At 44.1% G+C, this 22610-nt stretch overlaps 2 protein-coding genes across 7 annotated transcripts in view; both read right to left on the reverse strand.

Moving 5' to 3' along the window:
- Positions 1–11868, reverse strand: part of MALL (mal, T-cell differentiation protein-like) — a 33650-nt gene extending 21782 nt beyond the window's left edge. The window contains exons 1-2 of one of the 3 annotated variants that reach the window (XM_011926382.1): positions 11755–11867; positions 9448–9644 (exon numbers count right to left, since the gene is read on the reverse strand). In XM_011926382.1, coding sequence (XP_011781772.1) covers positions 9448–9552 — 105 coding nt within the window. In that variant the 5' untranslated portion in view covers positions 9553–9644; positions 11755–11867. Of the gene's footprint in view, positions 1–9447; positions 10318–11754 lie in introns of those variants that run through there. The other 2 variants (XM_011926383.1, XM_011926381.1) reach the window with 2 other exon arrangements.
- A 5187-nt stretch (positions 11869–17055) lies between these two features.
- The window catches only part of NPHP1 (nephronophthisis 1 (juvenile)), a 70625-nt gene continuing 65070 nt past the window's right edge, over positions 17056–22610 (reverse strand). For all 4 annotated transcript variants that reach the window (XM_011926387.1, XM_011926386.1, XM_011926385.1 and 1 more), the window contains 3 exons: positions 22531–22604; positions 18995–19039; positions 17056–17425 (listed from right to left, as the gene is read on the reverse strand). In XM_011926387.1, the coding sequence (XP_011781777.1) occupies positions 17153–17425; positions 18995–19039; positions 22531–22604 (392 nt within the window). In that variant the 3' untranslated portion in view covers positions 17056–17152. The remainder of the gene's footprint in view (positions 17426–18994; positions 19040–22530; positions 22605–22610) is intronic.

Genomic DNA, 22610 nt, shown 5'->3' on the forward strand with positions numbered 1-22610 from the left:
TGCAGCTACTGGGGGAAGCTGCGGACAGGGACAGGAGGCCTCTCTGAATTATCTTTGCAACTTCCTATGAATCTATAATTACTACAAAATAAGTTTTCAAATGTGAACTTTACTGGCAAAGACTTGAAAATAAACATTTTAGGCAATTATCCACGAGAGCAAGCTCAGGAGAGGAGAGGTGGAAGAGAAACTGCAGACTCCCCAGGGCCTGGCCCATCCCTGTCTGTCATCACCAAGAAATAGGGGATCCGGCCTGGCCAGCAGGGTGGCTCAGGGTCTAGGGAAGTTGAGAGAGGAGCCAGGGCCTTGTGTGAGTGCATCTGACTGTGCTTTCCTGGCACATCTGGCCTCTTGTTCATATGGAAAGTCTGTAGCACGGGTCTGCTCTCAGGTCCTTGGGGTGTCTCGTCAGCAGCAGCTGGAAGGAAAGGTCCTCCCTGGGGCTGCCCCCACCGTGGACAGCATCAGAATTCCATTATTTGATTTCGAGTTCTTTGTCCCTTTGCTGGCCTGATTTTATAACTCACTCTCTGTACTAACACCCTTAGAAAAACAGGCCCGTTCGTGAGGTCTTAGGCCCTGAGACAGAATTTGCTGGGCCCCCAAGGCCTGGTGCTCTGGGATCAGCCCCAGTGGGCAGCAGCAGCTGCACCCCTAGGAGAGCAAGGCAGAAGAGGTGCCTGTGCTAGGCTGTTTCTGTACTTGTCTCTCCTGCCAGCATGTTTTCTCTTCAATGGGATCAGAATCACCCACCCACCTCAACATTCTCCCTCTCTCCCATCTACCTCCCCATTCCTCACCCCAGATATAAGGCCCATGTGATTCTAGTTTTGTGCTAGGAATGCTTATTTAAGGGAAAACCAGGTATAGAACAGTAGGTACAGAATAACCCCATTAAATATGTGTGTACACATATATGAGTATTTGTGCACATATGGATCATATTTATTTCTGAACTTTCTCAAATTTCAATAATGAATAGGATTACTCCTGAATTAAAAATAAATGAAGTTATAATGAGGAAACATCAGACAAGACCAAATTAAGAGACATCGTACAAAAATAACTAATCAGAAGGCAGAGGGGATCATGGCAGGTGGAAGGCAGGACTGGATTGCAGCTCCAGACAGAGCAGCATGCGAAGGCTTGCATTGTGAATTTTAGCTACAGATCAACCGCAAGACCAGACCAGCAATCCTGAGAGGACCCACAGACCCTCTGAAGGAAGCAGACTGCTCTTGCAGGACCTGGGAGACACCCCAAATACTGTGAGTGCCCCAAATGAGGAATTAGGAAAGGGAGACCTTCCTCTTCCAAACACATCCCCCCACTGGAGAAGCTGAAGGTCTGTTTGCAGGAGAAGTTTCCAACTTTACCTGGAGCTGAGTCAAGTTGGAGAGCTGAGCAAAATACAGGGGTAGAGGAAGCAGCAGAAAGGCCCTGGGAGCTCACTGGGTCCCCAAGCAGCCCATTCCTGCCTGGCACCACAGGAATTCATCGGGAGGGTGGCCAGAGGAGCAAGGGGTAAAACTCCACAGGGAGAAGGACTTCTCTAGCTGAACTTTGTAACAATTTGAATGGGGAGAGATGCCTCCTGGCCAGAACTCAGAAGACCTGGCCGGAACTCAGGAGAGGTCACAAATTGAGTGTGCAGACTTTATAGGCAGGGGAAGAACTAAAGCCCTTTTCTCTTGCTTTGGGAGGAGGATAGCCCTGGGCAAGTTTTCAAACCCATCCTGCCCTCTGCCTTGGGGCAGGACTTGGGGCTGTTGTGAGGGACACAGTGGGAGTGAAACCGGCCATTTGGTTTATGTGGGAGCTGGGTGAGGCCTGTGACTGCCAGCTTTCCCCCACTTCCCTGACAATCTGCATGACTCAGCAGAGGCAGCCATAATCTTCCTAGGTGCACAACTCCGGTAACTTGGAAATCTCACCTCCACCCCTCACAGCAGCCACAGCAAAACTCATCCAAGGAGAGTCTGAGCTCAGACATGCCCAGCCCTGTCCCCATCTGATGGTCCTTCCCTATCCACTCTAGTGGAAGACAGAGGGCATATAATCTTGGGAGTTCTAGGGCTCCACCTACCACTGGTCCATCTCCATACTACTACAGCTGTTGCTTTCTGGAAAGTGCCACCTCCTGGCAGGGGGCCAACCAGCACAAAAATAGACCATTAAGCCACCAAAGTTAAGGATGCTCACAGAGTCCACTGCACCCTCTCCCACCTCCACCAGAGCAGGCACTGGTATCCATGGCTGAGAGACCCATAGACGGTCCATATCACAGGACTCTGTGCAGACAATCCAGAGTACCAGCCCGGAGCCAGGTAAATTCACTGGGTGGCTAGATCCAGAAGAGAGACAACAATCACTGCAGTTCAGCTCACAGGAAGCCACATCCATAGGAAAGGGGGAAAAGTACTACATCAAGGGAACACCTTGTAGAACAAAAGAATCTGAACAACAGCCTTTAGCTTAGACCTTCCCTCTGACAGAGCCTACCCAAATGAGAAGGAACCAGAAAACCAGCCCTGGTAATATGACAAAACAAGGCTCTACAATACCCCCCGAAATCACACTAGTTCACCAATAATGGAGCCAAACCAAGAAGAAATTCCTGATTCACCTGAAAAAGAATTCAAGAGATTAGTTATTAAGCTAAACAGGGAGGGACCAGAAAAAGGTGAAGCCCAATGCAAACGAAGTCCAACAAATGATACAAGTGGAGGGAGAAATATTCATGGAAATAGATAGCTTAAAGAAAAAACAGTCAAAAATTCAGGAAACTTTGGACACACTTTTAGAAATGCAAAATGCTCTGGGAAGTCTCGCAATAGAATTTAACAAGTGGAAGAAAGAAATTCAGAGCTCAAAGACAAGGTCTTTGAATTATTAACCCAATCCAATGAAGACAAAGAAAAAAAAAAAGAGAAAATATGAGCAAAGCCTCCAAGAAGTCTGGGAGTATGTTAAACGACCAAGCCTAAGAATAATTGGTGTACCTGAGGAAGAAGAGAATTCTAAAAGCCTGGAAAACATATTTGGAGGAATAACCGAGGAAAACTTTCCCAGACTTGTGAGACCTAGACAGCCAAATACAAGAAGCACAAAGAACACCTGGGAAATTCATCACAAAAAGATCTTTGCCTAGGTACATTGTCATCGGGTTATCCAAAGCTAAGACGAAGGAAAGGCTCTTAAGAGCTGTGAGACAAAAGCACCAGGTAATCTATAAAGGAAAAGCTATCAGATTAGCAGCAGATTTCTCAGCAGAAACGCTATAACCTAGAAGGGACTGGGGACCTATCTTCAGCTTCCTCAAACAAAACAATTATCAGCCAAGAATTTTATATCCAGTGAAACTAAGCATCACATATGAAGGAAAGATACAGTTGTTTTCAGACAAACAAATGCTGACAGAATTTGCCATTACCAAACGACCACTACAACAACTGCTAAAAGGAGCTCTAAATCTTGAAACAAATACTGGAAACACATCAAAATGGAACCTCTTTAAAGCATAAATCACACAGGACCTATAAAACAAAAATACAAGTTAAAAAGCAAAACCAAAACCAAAGTAGAGAGGCAACAAAGAGCATGATGAATGCAATGGTACCTCACATTTCAATACTAATATTGAATGTAAATGGTCTAAATGTTCCACTTTAAAGACACAAAACCGCAGAATGGATAAGAACTCACCAACAAACTATCTGCTGCCTTCAGGAGACTCACCTAACTCATAAGGACTCACATAAAGTAAAAGGGTGGAAAAAGGCACTTCATGGAAATGGACACCAAAAGTGAGCAAGGGCAGCTATTCTCGTATCAAACAAACTTTAAAGTAACATCAGTTAAAAGAGATAAAGAGGGACAGTATATAATGATAAAAGGCCTTGTCCAACAGAAAAATATCACAATCCTAAACATATATGTACCTAACACTGGAGCTCCCAAATTTATAAAATAATTACTAATAGACCTAAGAAATGAGATAGACAGCAACACAATAATAGTGGGGGACTTCAATACTCCACCAATAGCACTAGACAGGCCATCATGACAGAAAGTCAATGAAGAAACAATGGATTTAAACTATACCTTGGAACAAATGGACTTAACAGAAACAAAACAGCAGATATTACAACTGACGGAACATTTCATCCAACAACCACAGAATACACATTCTATTCAACGCACACGGAACTTTCTCCAAGATAGACCATATGACAGGCCATAAAACGAGACTTGATAAATTTAAGAAAATTGAAATTATATCAAGCACTCTCTCAGACCACAGTAGAATAAAACTGGAAATCAACTCCAAAAGTAACCTTCAAAACCATTCAAATACATGGAAATTAAATAACCTGCTTCTGAAAGCATTGAGTCAAAAATAAAATCAAGATGGAAATTTAAAAATTCTTCAAACTGAATGACAATAATGACACAACTTATCAAAACCTCTGGTATATAACAAAGGCAGTGTTAAGAGGAAAGTTCATAGCCCTAAACACCTACATCAAAGAGTCTGAAAGAGTACAAACAGACAATCTAAGGTCGCACCTCAAGAACTAGAGAAACAAGAACAAGCCAAACCCAAACCCAGCAGAAGAAAGGAATAACCAAGATCAGAGTAGAGCTAAATGAAATTGAAACAAACAAACAAACAAAAAACATAAAAGATAAATGAAATAAAAAGCTGGTTCTTTGAAAAGATAAATAAAATTAATAGACTATTAGCAAGATTAACCAAGGAAAGAAGAGAGAAAATCCAAATAACATCACTAAGAAACGAAACAGGAGATATTACAATTGACACCACTGAAATACAAAAGATCATTCAAGGCTATTAGGAACATCTTTATGCACAAAAAACTAGAAAACTTAGAAGAGATGGATAAATTCCTAGAAAAATACAGCCGTCCTAGCTTAAATCAGGAAGAATTAGTACACTAAACAGATCAATAACAAGCTGCAAGATTGAAACAGTAATTTAAAAATTACTGACAAAAAGTCCAAGAACAGATGGATTCACAGCAGAATTCTACCAGATATTCAAAGAAGAATTGATACCAATCCTTTTGACATTATTCCACATGATAGAGAACAAAGGAACCCTCCCTAATTCATTCTATGAAGCCAGCATCACCCTAATATCAAAACCACGAAAGGACATAACCAAAAAAGAAAACTACAGACTGATATCTTTGATGAACATAGATGCTAAAATCCTTAACAAAATGGTAGCTAACTGAATCCAACAACATATCAAAAAGATAATCCAACAACATATCAAAAAGATAATCCACCATGATCAAGTGGGTTTCATACCAGAGATGCAAAGATGGTTTAACATATGCAAGTCAATAAATGTGATACACCACATGAACAGAATTTAAAACAAAAATCACACGATCATTTCAATAGATGCAGAAAAAGCATTCGACAAAATCCAGCATCCCTTTATGGTCAAAACTCTCAGCAAAATCAGCATACAAGGGACATACCTTAATGTAATAAAAGCCATCTATGACAAACCCACAGTCAACATAATACTGAATGGGGAAAAGTTGAAAGCATTCCCTCTGAGAACTGGAACAAGACAAGGATGCCCACTCTCACCACTCCTCTTCAACATAGTACTGGAAGTCCTAGCCAGAGAAATCAGACAAGAGAAAGAAATACAGGGCATGCAAATCAGTAAAGAGGAAGTCAAACTGTCACTGTTTGCTGTCGATAAGATCGTTTAAATTGAAAACCCTGAAGACTCTTCCGGAAAGCTCCTAGAACTGATAAAGAATTCAGCAAAAGTTTCTGGATACAAGATTAATGTACACAAATCAGTAGCTTTTCTATATACCAACAGCAACCAAGCAGAGAATCAAATCAAGAGCTCAACCCCTTTCATGATAGTTGCAAATAATAATAACAATAATAATAATAATATACTTACGAATATAACTAACAAAGGAGTTGAAAGACCTCTACAAGGAAAACTACAAAACACTGCTGAAAGAAATCAGATGACACAAACAAATGGAAACACATCCCATGCTCATGGATGGTTAGAATCAATATTGTGAAAATAACCATACTGCCAAAAGCAATCTACAAATTAAATGCAATTCCCATCAGAATACCACCATCATTCTTCACAGAATTAGAAAAAACAATTCTAAAATTCATAGAACCAAAAAAGGGCCAGCATAGCCAAAGCAAGACTAAGCAAAAAAAAAAAAAAATTCTGGAAGCATGACACTACCTGATTTCAAACTATACTGTAAGGCCATAGTTACCAAAACAGCATGGTACTGGTATAAAAACAGGCACACAGAGCAATGGAACAGAATAGAGAACCCAGAAATAAACCCAAATACTTACAGCCCACTGATCTTGGACAAAGCAAACAAAAGCATAATATGGGGAAAGGACATCCTTTTCAACAAATGGTGCTGGGATAATTGGCTACTCACATGTAGGAGATTGAAACTGGATCTTCGTCTCTCACCTTATACAAAAATCAACTCAAGATGGATCAAGGACTTAAACTTAAGACCTGAAACTACAAAAATTCTAGAAGATAACATTGGAAAAACCCTTCTAGATACTGGCTTAGGCAAGGATTTCATGACCAAGAACCCAAGAGCAAATGCAATACAAACAAAGATAAATAGCTGGGACCTAATTAAACTACAGAGCTTTTGCACAGCAAAAGGAACAGACAGCAGAGTAAACAGAAAACCCACAGAGTGGGAGAAAATCTTCACAATCTATACATCTGACAAAGGACTAATATTCAGAATTTACAATGAAGTCAAACAAATCAGTAAGAAAAAAACAAAAAATGCCATCAAAAAGTGGGCCAAGGACATGAATAGACAATTCTCAAAAGAAGATATACAAATGGGGAACAGACATGAAAAAATGCTCAACATCACTAATGATCAGGGAAATGCAAATCAAAACCACAATGTGATACCATCTCACTCCTGCAAAATGGCCATAATCAAAAAATCAAAAAACAGCAGATGTTGGTATGGATGTGGTGAACAGGGAATACTTCTATCCTTCTGGTGGGAATGTAAACTAGTACATCCACTATGGAAAACAGTATGGAGTTTCCTTAAAGAACTAAAAGTAGAACTACCATTTGATCCAGCAACCCCACTATTGGGTATCTATCCAGAGGAAAAGAAGTCATGATTCAAGAAAGATACTTGCACACACATGTTTATAGCAGCACAATTCACAATTGCAAAATTGTGGAACCAATCAAAATGCTCATCAATCAATGGGTGGGTAAAGAAACTGTGAGATATACATATATATGATTACAAATATGGTGCAGTGTATACATGGATGATGAGTGCACCAAAATCTTACAAATCACCACTAAAGAACTTACTCATGTAACCAAATACCACCTGTACCCCAATAACTTATGGAAAAATAAATTTTTCAAAAGCAAAAAAAAAAAAAACTAATCAGTACTCTTCAGAAGTGGCAAGGTAAGGACCCAGGTTGTACCAGATTAAAGGAGATGAAGGAGCTATGACAACTAAGTGCCATGGGGGATCCTGGCCAGGATCCTGACCAGAAAAAGGACATCAGTGAGGAAATTAGCAAAACTGAAGTAGGTTTATAGAGTACTTGATAGCACAGTATCAGTGTTTCCTGATTTTAAAAGTTGTACCATGGAAGATACAGGCATTAGGGGCAGCTGAGGGAAGAGTACACAGAACTTTCTATACTATTATTGCAGCTTTACTGTAAATCTCTCATTACTTAACAATACAAATAAATGAAGAAATGAAGACAATTGGGCCAATGTCAATTTTGATTGTCATTGAGCCCCTCACCTCCCACAACACATAAGGCCTCAGAGCCCAACACGAGCATGCACTTTGCTCTTCCAGGAGTTTCACTGGCAGGAGCAGGGCAGGTGGAGCCACCATGACCTCTCACAGTTCTCACCCTGGGTGCTGTCCTGATTCCAGAAACACCGTGCCTCTAGCCTGCTTCCAGGACTTCTCCCCTGGCCTCTAGGGCTTTCCCTCTCTTTCCCCCCAGCCTACGAATGCCTGTTCTTTGAGGTCCAACTCTTGGTGGCAGGCCTGGACCCCTCCCTTGCCTGGAGAGTTCAGAAGGTCCCTCCTTGCTGAGGCTACCATCCAACTGTGGGGAGGAAATGCTCACAGTTTCTCCCTGGCAGACAGGAAATCACCAGGAGGCAGTGCCCTGTCACCAGGGGCTTGCAGGACTGACATAAACCACAGGCTCAATAAAAAGAGGCAAAGTCAACCAGTACCCCGGCCGCCCATGCGACTGTTCCAAGGTGAGGGGCACACCCAGGGCCTGGCACATAGGACTCATCAGAGCATGGTTATGGCATCAGTCTGGCAGCATGCCCATGCTGTGCTGGGGATGGTAGCCTTGGCAGAAACCTGCCTCTTAGGTGGAGTTTCAACTGGAGCCACTCAGATGCTAGGCCCACCCTACCTGGTTCTCTTTCTGGTTGCCATCAATGGCCACCTATTAGCCAGTTTGCCTAAAAGTGGCTCGATCAGGCCCAACTTTGCAGGCAGATGACCAGAGTAAGAAGAGCCGGTCACGTCCGATTTAAAAGTAGATCCACTTTCTATCTTTTCCTCCCTGCTCAGAGACAGCACTGCCAAATTCAGGGCAGGTAAGAAAATACCACCCACAAGTTAGATATTTCAGAAGGTGCTGGAAAACCAAAACACACTCTTTCGCCCTGATTGGACCCCAGACTTGAGTGTGCTCCTCCGTGAAAAGGATGTGGTACCAGCCAGTTCAGAGGGGACTTGTGCAGTGCGGAACACTGCGTATGCACAGCTCTGCAGATGGGAGCAGGCAGGCTTCCCAGGGATCAGGGCCACGACTCAGCCGCAGGGCGCCCCAGAGAGTAACACAGGGACAGGTTCTCATTTGCAACCTGGGTGCCTCACACGACTGTTTTATGGCAGATGCTGCCATAGTTATCTTGTGTGGGGGACCCCACAAAAGTTAAAGTTCAAAGTCTGCAGACATGACAATTAAGAAAATCTGCTCTCAGAGGGAAACACAGTCTCCCCACTTCAAACCAGAAAGGCACAAATAGTTGGACAAAATAAGCCATGTAATTATAATTCATTTCCAACATTTTCCTGGGAATCCTGAACATTTTAGCAACGTCCCCCAGGCCTCCACACCCAAGTGGGTTTTGTTTTGGAGGGCGGAACCCCCCGGCGGCATCAGACGGGGCACAGAGTGGGATCTGTCTCTTGAGTACAGCTGCACCCCGCTGTGCGCCCGGTGGGAGACTCGCAGCCACCGCAGCCCCTGCGCTCGGTCCCCCTTCTCTCGGCGCGGTCCGGTCTGGGGCCGAGGCCGGTTTCCCCCTTTCTCTCTCTCTGCAGGTGGCCGGGGGGCCGCACTCACCAGCTCAGGCAGGAAGAAGGCGAAAGGGATGGTGAGGAGCAGCGCGACCCCCGAGGGCACATCGGACGGGGCGTAGCTGGTGACCGGCGGGTCGGGCGCGGCCATGCTGTCAGCCCTTGCTGGGCACTCCGCGGCAGCTCGCCCGCGCGCAGCCCGTCAAATATCACCTCCTGCCCGACACACCCATCGGACGTCGTCTGGGAGGGGAAAAAAAAAGTTCCAGCCGAGCAGGTCCTTCCACTCGCTGAAGCCAACAGATCCTCAGTGAGCGGGCCAGCGGCATCCAACGGCTCTGCCTGGCCGGCAGGGGGCACAGCGCTGGTGCAGGAGGGAGCAGAGCGGGAGTCTCTTTCTAGACCTTTCCAACTAAGGAATCTTTGACTCCTGGAGCCTGTTATTCTAGGGGATGCCAGCGACAGTCACTCCCCTGGGCCCAGAGTGTAGGCTCAGGCTGCTTGGCTATGAGGGCTGTGTACTGAGGACCAGCAATGAGCCAAGCTATCTGCGGACAGCCCGGGTGCCCACCACGGTCTGCACGTGGCTGTTTTGCCCTTTTCCAAGTGAGGAGACTGAGAATCAGTGAGGTCAACTCAAGGCCATAGAGCTGGTTACTAACAATGCTGGGTCTTGCCCAGCTCCCTCCTTCTCCACTCTTGGTGGCAGCTCTCAGTCCCCAGCCTCCCCTGGAGGAGCAGCCCTCCCTTCCAGCTCATGCCCCTGGGACTTGGTGTTTCCTTCTTTCTCTGGATCCCTTTCCATGGTCCTCCACTGTTCTTTTCCTCATGGGGCAGATGGAGGAAGGCCCCCCACTCTCTGGGAGAGGACCACACCAGCAGGCACCAGAGAAGGGCTGGGCTGGCTGGCCGCTGCCTCTAGCGGACAACCTCCTTCCTTCCCTGACCTTCCTTCCAGCCAGTGCCTTGCCCCTAACTGGGCTTGGGGCCAAGAAGTTTCTTCCTGACTCCCAGGCAAGTAGGGGAGCTGAATGCAGGGCTGTGACCCAGAGGCGAGCAACTCCTTTCACACCAAATACAAGTCCCAAAGGCTGAACCATTTCCCCTCCGCCTTTGAACTGGCGAACCTTCATTTTCCCAACCCACCCTGAAAGAGTGTGCTCAGATGCTCGGGATTGGGGTCCCTTCTTCCTGCCCCCTGCTGCTCCCTGGTGTGGAGAGCATGTGGGGAAGACTGCGTGAGGGCTGGATTAATTGGAAGAGCCCATGTCCTGATCTCATTAGCAGAAATGGTGAATTCCAGGTCCTGCTCTCTGGGCCACAGGTGGGGAGATCAGCCAGCTCAGCCTTTGCCTGGTCTGGGGAGAGCCAAGGGAGAGAGGAGTTTGGACAAATGAAGCTAAGAGCAAAGGCATTGCAAAGAAAGGCAATGAACCCCCCAGTGGATCTCAAACCAGACTGATCATCCCTTTTCTCCAGGCTATGGAAACTAGGAAGGGAGGGAGACCCTAATCCCACCTGCCAACCCCAATCTCACCTACACCACCTTGTTTACAGGATTAATCCAAGCAAAGCAGAGATTTCTCCATGAATCTCACATCTTGCCACCTCTCTTAAAGGTTGCAAATAAGCACTGTGACACTCTTACAGGCTGTAGGATACCTTTGACTTGCCCATGGACATGGCAATAGTAGGAAAAGCTTAAGAAAGAAGAAAAACAACCTTCTTAGGCTCATATCTATGAAATGGAGATAATAATACAACCCATAACCCCTTAGTCTCAAGTTGAGAGGCCCTGAGCCACCTCCACCTTCTGAAGCAATTAGCATATTAAGAAATGAAGATATGCCTTGGTCCTCTGGCTAAAGACCAGGGTTTTCATTTTCCTCCTCTGCTGTGCACTTCTTGTGACTGTGTCTATGTTCGGGACCAAAGCAATGTGTGTGTTGGGGTTTGGGTGGTGGGGAGCGAGGAGAGAGAGAGAGAAAGAGAGAGAGAGAGAGAGACAAAGGTAACAATTATTCCCTCCATCCTTTTAGGATCATGGTTCCTGTGGTCAGAGACAAAGGTTCCCCTTTCTCAGAGTTCCAGGTACCTGCCTGGCTGCTACTTCCACTGCCACCATCACTGTCACTTGATTGCCCAGGGGCTGAGGAAGAATAAACAAACAAACAAAACACAGAGATTTTCTATACTCCCTCTGACTCTTTGGGGCTCTCTTTCCCATTCCTCAGACCAGAAACAGGGATTCTTTTAGAGATGTCTTTGTCTGCATCCTGTGTACAGTTCTGGGTTTCAGGTGGCCTCTGACCCTGGCTGAGAGGTACCAGAGGAAAGAAAACGGGAAACTCACCAACAGCTTAGTAGTGCTTTGAATTCTGGTTTCCTTCCAAAATATTCCTGCTTTTTTTTTTTCTAGAATCCTCAGCTTCTCCATGCATTCTGTCCAGGGCTGTTAATTGCATTTAGTGAAAGGAAGAGGAGGAGTATCCTTCTCTACTTGACCAGAGCCCAAATTGCAATATCCTGCTTAACTCTTCAAGCACTTTTCACTACCCAAGATTTCCCTGATTTACTAATTTGCCTATTGTTTGTCTCCCTGCCCCTGCTCCTCTCTAGGATGTGGGCTTAAGGAGAATCAAAACTTTGTTCATGTGGTGAACCACAGCCATGTCCACCATCTTGAATACTGTCTGGTACACAAAAGGTACTCAATAAATGTTTTTGAATAAATGTTTTTGAATGATTGAAACAGTCGTGAAAACAGTCATAAAGACTTTGAAGACAACTGCTTATCTCTTTTTTTGACTCCTCTTTATTAAACTCCTTTCCCACTAAGAAATTGCTTTACTATTTTTCAGAAACAATTTACTAGTTGCATGAAAAAGAAGAGACAGGCCAGAAGAAATCCAGAGATACTTGGGAGAAAGAATAGACAGTTGTATCCATTGGGATTCTTTCAATAACAAATGTTATAAAAACCCATTCCAACTGGCTTTAGTGATGAAAGGAACTTATTACCTTAGGAAGTGAGAAGTTGAGAGGTAATAATGGCTTCTGGTGAGACTTCATCCAGTGACTTGAACAATGACACTCAAGGTGGAGAAGAGAGAAGTATATGAAGGCTGGGTAGCAGAAACACCAGAGGTCCACTACAGTAGCCTCCCACTGTAGAAGTAGGAGCAGAGCTCTCCCGTTTTCTGCTGCAAGAACACACATGTTCACTGGTTCTGGCCTGCTAGACACAACTAGATTGCAACTATTATTTCTACAAATCAAGGTCTCTTTAGCTGTCAAATGGGGTAGATAGAATGCACACACTGATAGACTCAGGAAGACCCTGTGATTAATGTTCGTAGCCATGAGGCAGAACTGAGTCTGGTTTCTTGTGTCCCTGGAGTTGGGCAAGTACAGAACAGCTGCCAGGAAAAACGAAGGACTCAATGGGATAATGTCTGGGTCGGTCATCCAGAGATTCCTACCTGGAGAAGAGCTCAGAAAGCATGGAGACCTTTTTATTCCCCAAAATGGTCTCTTTGAAAGGACAAAGTTCTGCAAAGTTAATCTTTTCTGGCAAAGTCAGATGCAAATGAGCAGGTTAAGGTCCAGTCTGTCTTACAGAGTATCAGAAAAGGGCTAAATGACAGACACACTATCAAAGTCCCAAGTGTGAGCCGTATTCCATTAATGATTTTTCATAATGCTGCACACAGACCTGCACGCCTCATTCAGTATCAGCCGTCACTGAGCAGAACATCCTCAACCTCCATTTTCCTGCCTATGAGACAGTATAGCCCATAGCCTTTCACTTGCCATTCACTTACTATTTTTTTGAGACAGGGTTTCCTGTCGCCCAGGCTGGAGTGCAGTGGGAAGATCACAACTCACTGCAGGCTCAACCTCCTCAGCTCAAGTAATCCTCCAACTCAGTCTCCCGAGTAGCTGGAACTACAGACCTGTGCCACCATACCCGGCTAATTTTTGGATTTTTTGTTGAGATAGGGTCTCATCATGTTGCCTAGGCTAGTCTTGCATGCCAGGGTTCAAGCACCCTGCCTGCCTTGGCCTCCCAAAGGTGTGAGCAACTGTGCCTGGCCCATTCATTTATCTTTATACCCACCCTTCTTTATCCAAATTGACTTGGTTACTGCATTCAAATATCAGAATTCAGAGAGCAAGTTTGAGTTTTGAGGGATACAGTGCTACCAAATCCATGTGTCCTTGAGTTTCAGGTAGTAAATGTGGCAGTTCAAATAGTGAGGGGATTCATTTGAAAATCTTTTAAATCTAACTGGTCCCCAACAACAGAAAGTGGCGTTGGGAGAGGAAGAGTGAGGATAGGAAGGAATAACTGTACACTTACCATTGACTTCGTGCCTGCCACACGGCCACTAACAGCCCTGGCCATAGTACTGCTGGAACTAGTTTTTGTGTTTGGGTGATTACTCTCCACCTCATGTATTGTAAGGGCAGAGATCTTGCCAGGATTGTTCTCACTCTGTCTTCAAAGCCCAATGCTGTGCCTGGAGCATGGCAGGTGCTTAACACTTATTAAGTAAAGGAGGAATGGACAATTGTAACACTTAGATGCAAAGTGCCCTAAGTTAGGTTCTTTCGCTGCCTCTTTGAGGAAACAGATCACAGCAGCTAGGTGACAGCTGTCTTTGATCACCTCCACACCCCAAGAAAGCCTCCCAACTTAGAATGCTTCACACAAGAGGAAGCTGAGGCAGTTCACAGCAAAGGATATCCTTTAATGTTGCAAATTGAAAAAGCCCTCAACTGGCAGAGGACACTGCTGGCTTCCTCTGTTAAACTGATAGTTTCCCAACTGCTACCGGGTTGGCAAGTCAAACTTGCTCCATTTGTACACAGGGTTATGTATTTCAACTGGTTTTATGTGAGTTGCTCTGGCCTTGCATATTAGATCCTACACATTGAAGACAGACTCTACCTGCTCTTTAATATCTGCCTTTGACCCTAGACTTTCATTCCAAGCACCCAGGCAAGCGAGTTGCAACATTTTTCACCTCTGCAGACCTGACGGATATGACACTCAACCAATTAAGAGGTTGGGAGGGTGGGGAGGAGTGGGCCACCTAGTTTACAGTTCAGACACCCCGCCCTGCCCGCCCTCCCATGGTTCGGTGTGGTGAGTCCCCCTGGCCTCGCAGGTGGGCACCACATGTGTGGTCACTCGGCAAAGGTCTGCTGGTCACCCTGCTGCTGCCCGCCCCCCACAACTTACTATTAATTCAGTGAGTTGCTGAAGTCATTCTCCTTGACACAGACCCATGAGGACTCATTTCCAGGATGTTTTTGGCTCCCTGACAACCTTTTCCTGTTTTGGAAGCCAGTAAGTGGCATTTAAAGTCACAGAGATTTTGTTGTTTGAAAAAAAAAAAAAAAGATTCCACTGACTGAAGAGAAGGTGGAGTCTCTTAATGGTAGAAATGCCCACACCCCTGGGTCCCTCCCTTCCATATGTACCTCACTTTCTGGCCTAAGCTTCACTTAAGCTTTTTCTCTGGTGCTCCCATACTTTCCTAATGTGTCAGAAACTATGAAGTTGTCCACATTTGTCAGCTCATGACACTTCTCAAATGAACATGGAAGACAGTCTTGGAAAATGCATTCTAAAAAAAGCCTTCTCTTCCTTCATGTTGTACATGCACTCAAAGAAATGCACTAGCATTTTCTTTCACTCAAAATGCCCCACCCCTGGCTTAACACTAAGAATAAGCCAAATGGTTAAAAAAAATAAAAAGATGGCCAAGCATGGTCGCTCTGAAATCCCAGCACTTTGGGAGACTGAGGCAGGAGAATTGCTTGAGTCCAGGAGTTCGTGACCAGCCTGGGCAACATAGTGAGACCCTGTTTCTACAATAAAAAACACAAAAATTAGCCAAGCATGGTGGCACGTGTGTGTGCTCTCAGCTACTCAGGAGGCTGAGGTGGGAGATCACCTGAGCCCGGGGAAGTCGAGGCTACAGTGAACTGTGATTGCACCACTGCACTACAGCCTAGGTGACAGAGTGAGACCTTCCTCAAAAAATAAATAAATAAAAATAAAAGGGTGGAGCTTAGAAATTAAAAGTCATTTCTACAAAGAAATGACTTTCACAGTGAGGAGTGACATGGGCTCATGTTCTTTCAAAAACAGGACGGCAGGGGACTAAGAGTAAGAGGAGGCAACTCAATAGGAGTAGGAAAAAGTCTCTGTCCACACTTGCCACCTCCATTGGAAAAAATGAAACTATCTCCCTGGGAGCAGGAGCTGGGGAGGGCCACGGGGCTAGAGAAGTGGGAGCACCACTTTGTAAGTGTGCCCAGGCAGCTGATGGGCAAAAGGAAGGTGTTTGCCGCACTCAGCTTTGTATTGTGTGGTTGAGGGCAGAAGGGCACGCATGGGGAGAGATCTCCTGAAATGAGTTCCTGGAGAATGAAATCTCTTTTCCAAGGCCCAGTTCTCACTTGTCACATTTGTGGCTGGGAACCCTTTCTTCTTTTTGAGACGGAGTTTCGCTCTTGTTGCCTAGGCTGGAGTGCAATGGTGCAATCTTGGCTCACTGCAACCTCCGCCTCCCAGGTTCAAACAATTCTTCTGCCTTAGCCTCCCAAGTAGCTGGGATTACAGGCACGCACTACCACACCCAGCTAATTTTGTGTTTTTAGTAGAGCTGGTGTTGGCCAGGCTGGTCTCGAACTCCTGACCTCAGGTGATCCACCCACCTTGGCCTCCCAAAGTGCTGGGATTACAGGCATGAGCCACTGCACCTGGTCTGGAAACACTTTCATACCATGTTAATTTCTGAGACTGGGGCTCAAGGTAAATTTAGGTTAAGGGTTTAGGGTAAGTTAGCTAGGATAGCCCAGAAGTTTCATAATATGACAGATCTCTAAAAATAAATGGCTCTTTTAAGACAGCATGCCATCAAAAGAAAGTACCTCTAATGGGATTCTAATTATTTAGGTTAAACTCTTTCTCATGTTTTATTTTCATATGGAATTCTAAAAGGTTTGCACTGATGAGGCAGAACATCTTAGGCTGTAGAAAATTATACACAGTATCTTTACTTGGAATATTAGCTATGCCACTTATTAGCTGTGATCTTAGGCAAATTACTTCACCTATTTGGCCTTCAGCAGTAATAAAAAAAAAAAAACAGTACCTATCTCCTATAGCAGGTGTGAGGATTAACCGGGTTAATGAGAAATGCTTGGGCACACAGTAGGTGCTCAATAACGCAGGCTGTTACTATTTATCACTAAAAGGAAAGACTTGGGACATTTTACCAGCAGTCACAAGTTTATGTGAAATGCAACAAAACCTGAGTACCTCATCCTTCTTCTCTGAACGGGTGAATCAACTCCAGTCTCCAGTGCCTGAAAGTCTGTTTTTGTTCTTTTGACAGAGCACTTATTTTCTTGATTTGAAAAGGCAAAAGTGATTCTGCTTTTGTACTTAATTAGGGTAAATCATATTCAAGTATCAGACTGAATTAAGTGATACAACTTTCTCAAATGGATCACTTTAACTTCCTCTTCATTGAACAAGATACATTTTATTAACACTCATAAATTTAAATATCTTGGATACTAGACCCTTATCAGTTAGATGGTCCGTAGAAAGAAAAGAGTAAAACCTAAGTTGTAAAGTGACAGTGATTTTTGGTTCCATCATTTTATTCACGTAATCGTGGAGGATCCATCTGATTCCGTGGGAAGCTGAGGGCTAGAGGCTGCCACTGTCACACTGCATTCTTTCTCATTTCACCCAAGAAGTCATAGGTCTGCTCCGAAAGGTCAAAAGGTTCATGAATTCCGTCTGGCGACAGCAGAGCTTGGAGGGCACCCTGGTTTTCTTGGTTTTGCTTAAGGAAGTCAGTGATAACTTTCCCTCGTGCAGTCTCAGACTCTTCGTCTGCCCACCTGAATGGGGGTAGGCGTGTGGAGTAGAGAAGTGGGAGCACGCAGTCATGGTAAACCAGGAGAAACGTGGACTTCAAGAACTCTTTGTCTCTCTGGGAAAACACCACCCCCACAAATAACATCGTTATTTTTAAAGTGTTAAAGTCTATGAACTCTATTAACTAAAAGCCACCTAAGAGGTAGGATGGAGGGTGCCATTAGTGCCTGGCAGGTATCGGCTCTGAGCCAGCTGCTCAGGCAGGACATGGCACTTCAGAAGTGGAAGCAAGCAAGAGTTCCACAGAGTGCAGTGGAGCAGTTCTCCCTGAGAGCCTCTACGTGGCTCCACGAGACCAGGGTGTCTCCTAAGCTCCATGGAGGGTGTCTCACACATTCTGTCAAGGTGTTGCAGTCTAATTTTGGTGACACCAGTGTGGTTACAGGTAAATATAACTAAAACAATGCCAAGTCAGCTGTACCTACTTACTGACAGCATATCAGAGATAACTGTCACATTATCTAAGAGAATTGTAGCAGGTGTTCTGCATAGGATCCAGAGTTGTTGGCTTATTTCCAGCAATGCCTGGGATGAACGTTGAGGGGTCCTTTGGTGATGAGGATGTCAGACCCTTCCCAGATAAGAATGGTGCAACAGCTGTACCCATGTCAACCCCCGATGCCCACAGGCCATGGTGGGAACCTCAGAGAGCACAGCAAGCTGAGGGCAGAGCTGTCTACAGGCAGCAGAGTCCACACAAAGATATCATCCATTCCACCACACATGTCCACATGAGGGCAATGTCTATAGGCCCAAGGCTGCTGTACTAGAACAGCACTAAGCCTGACAGTTTTGGCAAAGTCACATGTATGTAGATGGTACTGATCAAATGGAGGCTGAAATAAGGATACAATGTATAAACTGTTTCCCAATTTTTAGGGTTTTCAGCTCATTTGCTATTTCATTTTCCTTGTAGATAATGAATACTTTAGATTGGGATGGGTAAAGTATAGACGGTGGGCCAAATGAGGCCTGCCACCTCTTTTCATAAATAAAGTTTTATAGGAAAACAGTCACATTTGGTCATTTACATATTGTCTGTGGCTGCTTTTGTGTTACAACACCAGAGCTGAGTAGTGTGACAGAGACTATAAGACCTGAAAGGCCAAAAAGATTTTCCATCTAGCCCTTCCCATTTGCCAAATCCTCTGGATGAGAGCAGTCAAACCACTACTCACTGATTAAAGCAAGTTCAGATTGGTAATGACCATGATTTTATAGCAATGTAAGCAGGAGCAATGCATTGTTTTCAATATATGGTACAGCTCAGGCCATTTTTCTTTTCCTTCTCTCTACCTGATACAGGCTTTGAGAGCTAGAGAAGTTTTTTAAAATAAAAGAAATTTCATATACAATTGAGAGACTTTGGCTTAGAAACTTCCCCTTTATTTAAATAAAACTCAGTAATCTGAAATGGCTGTCCTGAACAAGTGTTCCTTCTCACATTAGTTAACGATCATGCATAACCCTCTTGGAATGTGTTTTTGCAGCCATAATGAAACAGTTTCCCTGGTTAAGAGGGATTATGACTATGGCTACTTTTGCTAAAAAGAGACATTATTAGAATGGGCAAGCAAACACCAGGTGCTGCAAATATGCAGTTCAGTGTGGAAAATCATATTACCTTCTCTGATCTTTTTAACATACTTTCTTTTTCAGCCCATGAACTCTAAAGAGCAAACAGAAATATTGTATTAGTCCAAGTAGTAATACGTCCTCACAACACTTCTGCAACTTTACTCTGTAAATAAACTTATGGACAGGGTTAAAAATGCTGTACAGATTCTACACAAGCAAGAAGTGAATCTGTAATCAGGCATCTATTGCAAACGACCCAGCACCAGAAGGACTAGGAAGATGTATCTGTGAAAGACGATGTAGAAACCCATAATTATAAATCAAAACCAACTTGAGAATAGAATAAGTGAAACACTAACACATTCATGCAAACTATACAAACACAGCACCTGAATAATAAAATAGTATTAAGCTTTCCAAGTAAGACAGTAATGAAAATAGAAAACATTGCCAAATACCAAACTTTTCTAAAATTATCTCTGTCATGATGATGACAATGGTCAGAATGAGACAAATTGAAGTACAATTTTGTAAGTAAATATTTCTAATCTGTCCACAAGGCTTCACAGAAACTTCCTTAAGTAAATAAAAACCCCAGAGTTAAATTAGTCCCACAAAAGTATGAATTTAAGACTTTCGCTGTGCTAGTTCCTGGCAAACTGAACGCGTGGGTGGAATATGACCAGTCTCACGACTGCCTGTTCCAGGGTCTGGGTTCTGTGCATGTCGGTAGATATCCTCCTGTTGGCACCTGATATCATAGGTAACCTGAAAGCATCAGACCTTTTTCGGCAGGGAGGCCCTGGGATGAATATAACATATGGCACCAATAAGGAGATTCTCCATAAAATAAATGATGCATTGACAGAGCGTTTCTCAGCAGGAGATAACAGACTATGCCACTCATGAGAACATTTTGGAATGTTCATACCTATTACCACATGAGGGGACTATGGTCCTCCACCCTATTAACCGCTGTGCCTATGGGTCCTTAAGAGTTTGAAGAGGACCCTTACAGAACCAGAGTGTTTTACTAAACAGGCCAAGTGTCATTCTTATTATTATTAAAATGTCATCCACAAACTGAACTGTGCTAGGTAAGTAAACACTAGGAGGCTCACATGCTGTACATTTTAAATTTTATTAGGTTGGTGCCAAAGTAATTGTGGTTTTTGCTACTACTTTTACGGCAAAAACCACAGTTCTTTTGCACCAACCTAATAATATGGCTTAACGTGAATATCACTTAGCAAATTTAGACTTCGTGTTTGGTAAAATTTGTCTGTTTTTGTTAGTTACATGTCAATGTCCTACCTTATTTTTCATTAAGCCACCAGCAAACAGTAGGATGTTTCACTTAGAGTAACTCATCTGGGAATAACAAACATGTTACGGGACACTATTACCTCCCAAGATCCACTTCCTTTCTTCTGGAAAAAGAAGACTATACCTCCTTTGAAGTTAAATGGACTGTATGACTGGTTTTGGCCAACGCAATCTGAGCAGAAGTGGCCCAGGCCCCTTGGGAGCAAAGGCAGTAAAAGCCCAAGAACAACTCTCCATTCTTCCTCTTCTGAAGGGAAACTGGCAACAGAGGCAGCTACTTGTTCCAGATGGTGCTGTGAGACAGTGGAGGCTCCACTAGCCTGTACCCTTGGGTGACTGTGGAGCAGCGTCTTCCACTGATCTATGCTGGATACATACCGTGGGTGGGAGATAAAACTGTGCTAACCACCACAGCACAGCCGAGCTTCTCCTAAGTAACACACTATGCCACGGAGAGGAGGCGGCTCATGAGTGTAGAAACCACCACTTTCTTTTTAAAATTATCATTATACAAATAACTCAATGTGAAAAAATTAAGAAAATGTAGATAAAATAATCCAAGATCCAGAGGTATTCACTGATGCCTCTCTGGAATATATTCTTCCAAATCTTTTCACAGGCAGGTATGTAAATATGTATATATTTATACTTATGGCTGAAATGGGGTCTTTTCGCTAAATAACATGTGCACAACTTCACCCACATGCCTTCAAGCAGCCTGTGGCACATTCCAGGTGCACCCAGAGCTGACCTGCAGGGACAGCACTGACTGGTTCACTGCTGAGCTCCATGGCTGGCCAGGTCACTGCACGTCTCTGAGCTGTCTGCTCATCAGGGAAATGCAGATTTTAGACTAGATTAGGATTCCTAAGGTTCTTCCTAAGAACAAGGTGCAGATTCCTGACTGTTACATACCTAGGGAAATATTCCTGTGGCCAGCACAGTGCCTTATATTAATACATAGTGGGCTCTTGTGAAATCTTTGTTGAATGAATCAGTGTATATATATGTTCTGTATAATGAATAATTATTATGAAACTAATGACTTTATAGAAGAAAGAGAAAGTCTGCATTATCTAGCTATAGTGCTAGATGAACCTATCTAAAATTAGAGGAGATCATATGTACCGTGAACATTTTCTTAAACATCTCTGTTGAAAATTGTCATTATTACTATTGACAACTCCCAACCCAGCCAAGTTAGCATATGAACTGGTTTCAAAGTCTAATAAGAATCTTTGGAGATGACTGAGCCCTCCTTCCATTTCTGCTGTCAGGCCCATATGGCCTCTTTTTTAGCAGCAGGAGTCACCCTCTAATATGCTCACCTCCCTCCTGCATATGTTCTGCCTCTTTGCACTTGGCAGAGTTTGCCTAAAGAAGAAACTTTCCTGGGTTACCCACCACCTACCACTGCCCTCAGCCCCACACCGAGACTCAGGCTTACCTTGCCCATCTACCAACCACTCCCTTACTTGCATCTGACATGCCAAGCTGGACTGTCAGCTCTATTCCTTCCTGCCTCAAATATCTGCTCATGCTAACCCTTCCACCTGCAGTGTCTTCACCCCCATCTCAGCAGGTCAAAATCCTCTTGGCCCTGGCCTTTATTAGGTTCTCTCATTCAGGACCTTTCTAATGAAACATAATTTGGATCCTTCTTTGCTGTCTTCTTTAAATCTTCAAGGTCCTGGGTTATACCTCCCCCATGGCACTTGTGATGTTACCTGTTATCTGCCTTGCATGCATATAGTTCTTCTACTTATTGACCCTGATGTATTAGGCTAAACCATATGAAACTGCCACTTAGAGAGGCCAAAAATGGCTGAAAATTAGAGATTTCATGTGATTTAACACCCAGCAGTTATTTCAGACAGCAACAGCACACATGGAATTAAATTAAAGTTGATGTGCATGCCCTGATTCTCCCCTGGAAATTCAATTGATTTATCTTACAGACCATTTTGGATTTTTGCTCTTGGGACACAATCAGTCAAGGAAAAAATGGGCATAAGATTACAATCGTGTACATAGCAGGCACTCCATCTGCTACCTGGGTCAGGGAAGGCAGCCCTTGGGAATTCATGCTAAGATGGGAAAGATGAGGACTGAGTTAACTAGACAATGGACAGGGATTGGGAGACATCATCCTAGTAACAAAAAAAGGGCCTAGACCAGATGATAGAACTCATTAACACGGAGTGTGTAACTGCTTCCATAAGCCAGCAGGTTTCTACTGCAATGCATGCTACCCACCCTGAGGGCATCCATCACGTCAGGCTGCTCCAAGAGCATGGGGAAGGTGGCCAGCATGGGATGGCTAATTAAATCTGAAA

This window comes from Colobus angolensis, unplaced genomic scaffold (genome assembly GCF_000951035.1).
Source record: "Colobus angolensis palliatus isolate OR3802 unplaced genomic scaffold, Cang.pa_1.0 Scaffold682, whole genome shotgun sequence".
NCBI classification, from domain to species: Eukaryota; Metazoa; Chordata; class Mammalia; order Primates; family Cercopithecidae; genus Colobus; species Colobus angolensis.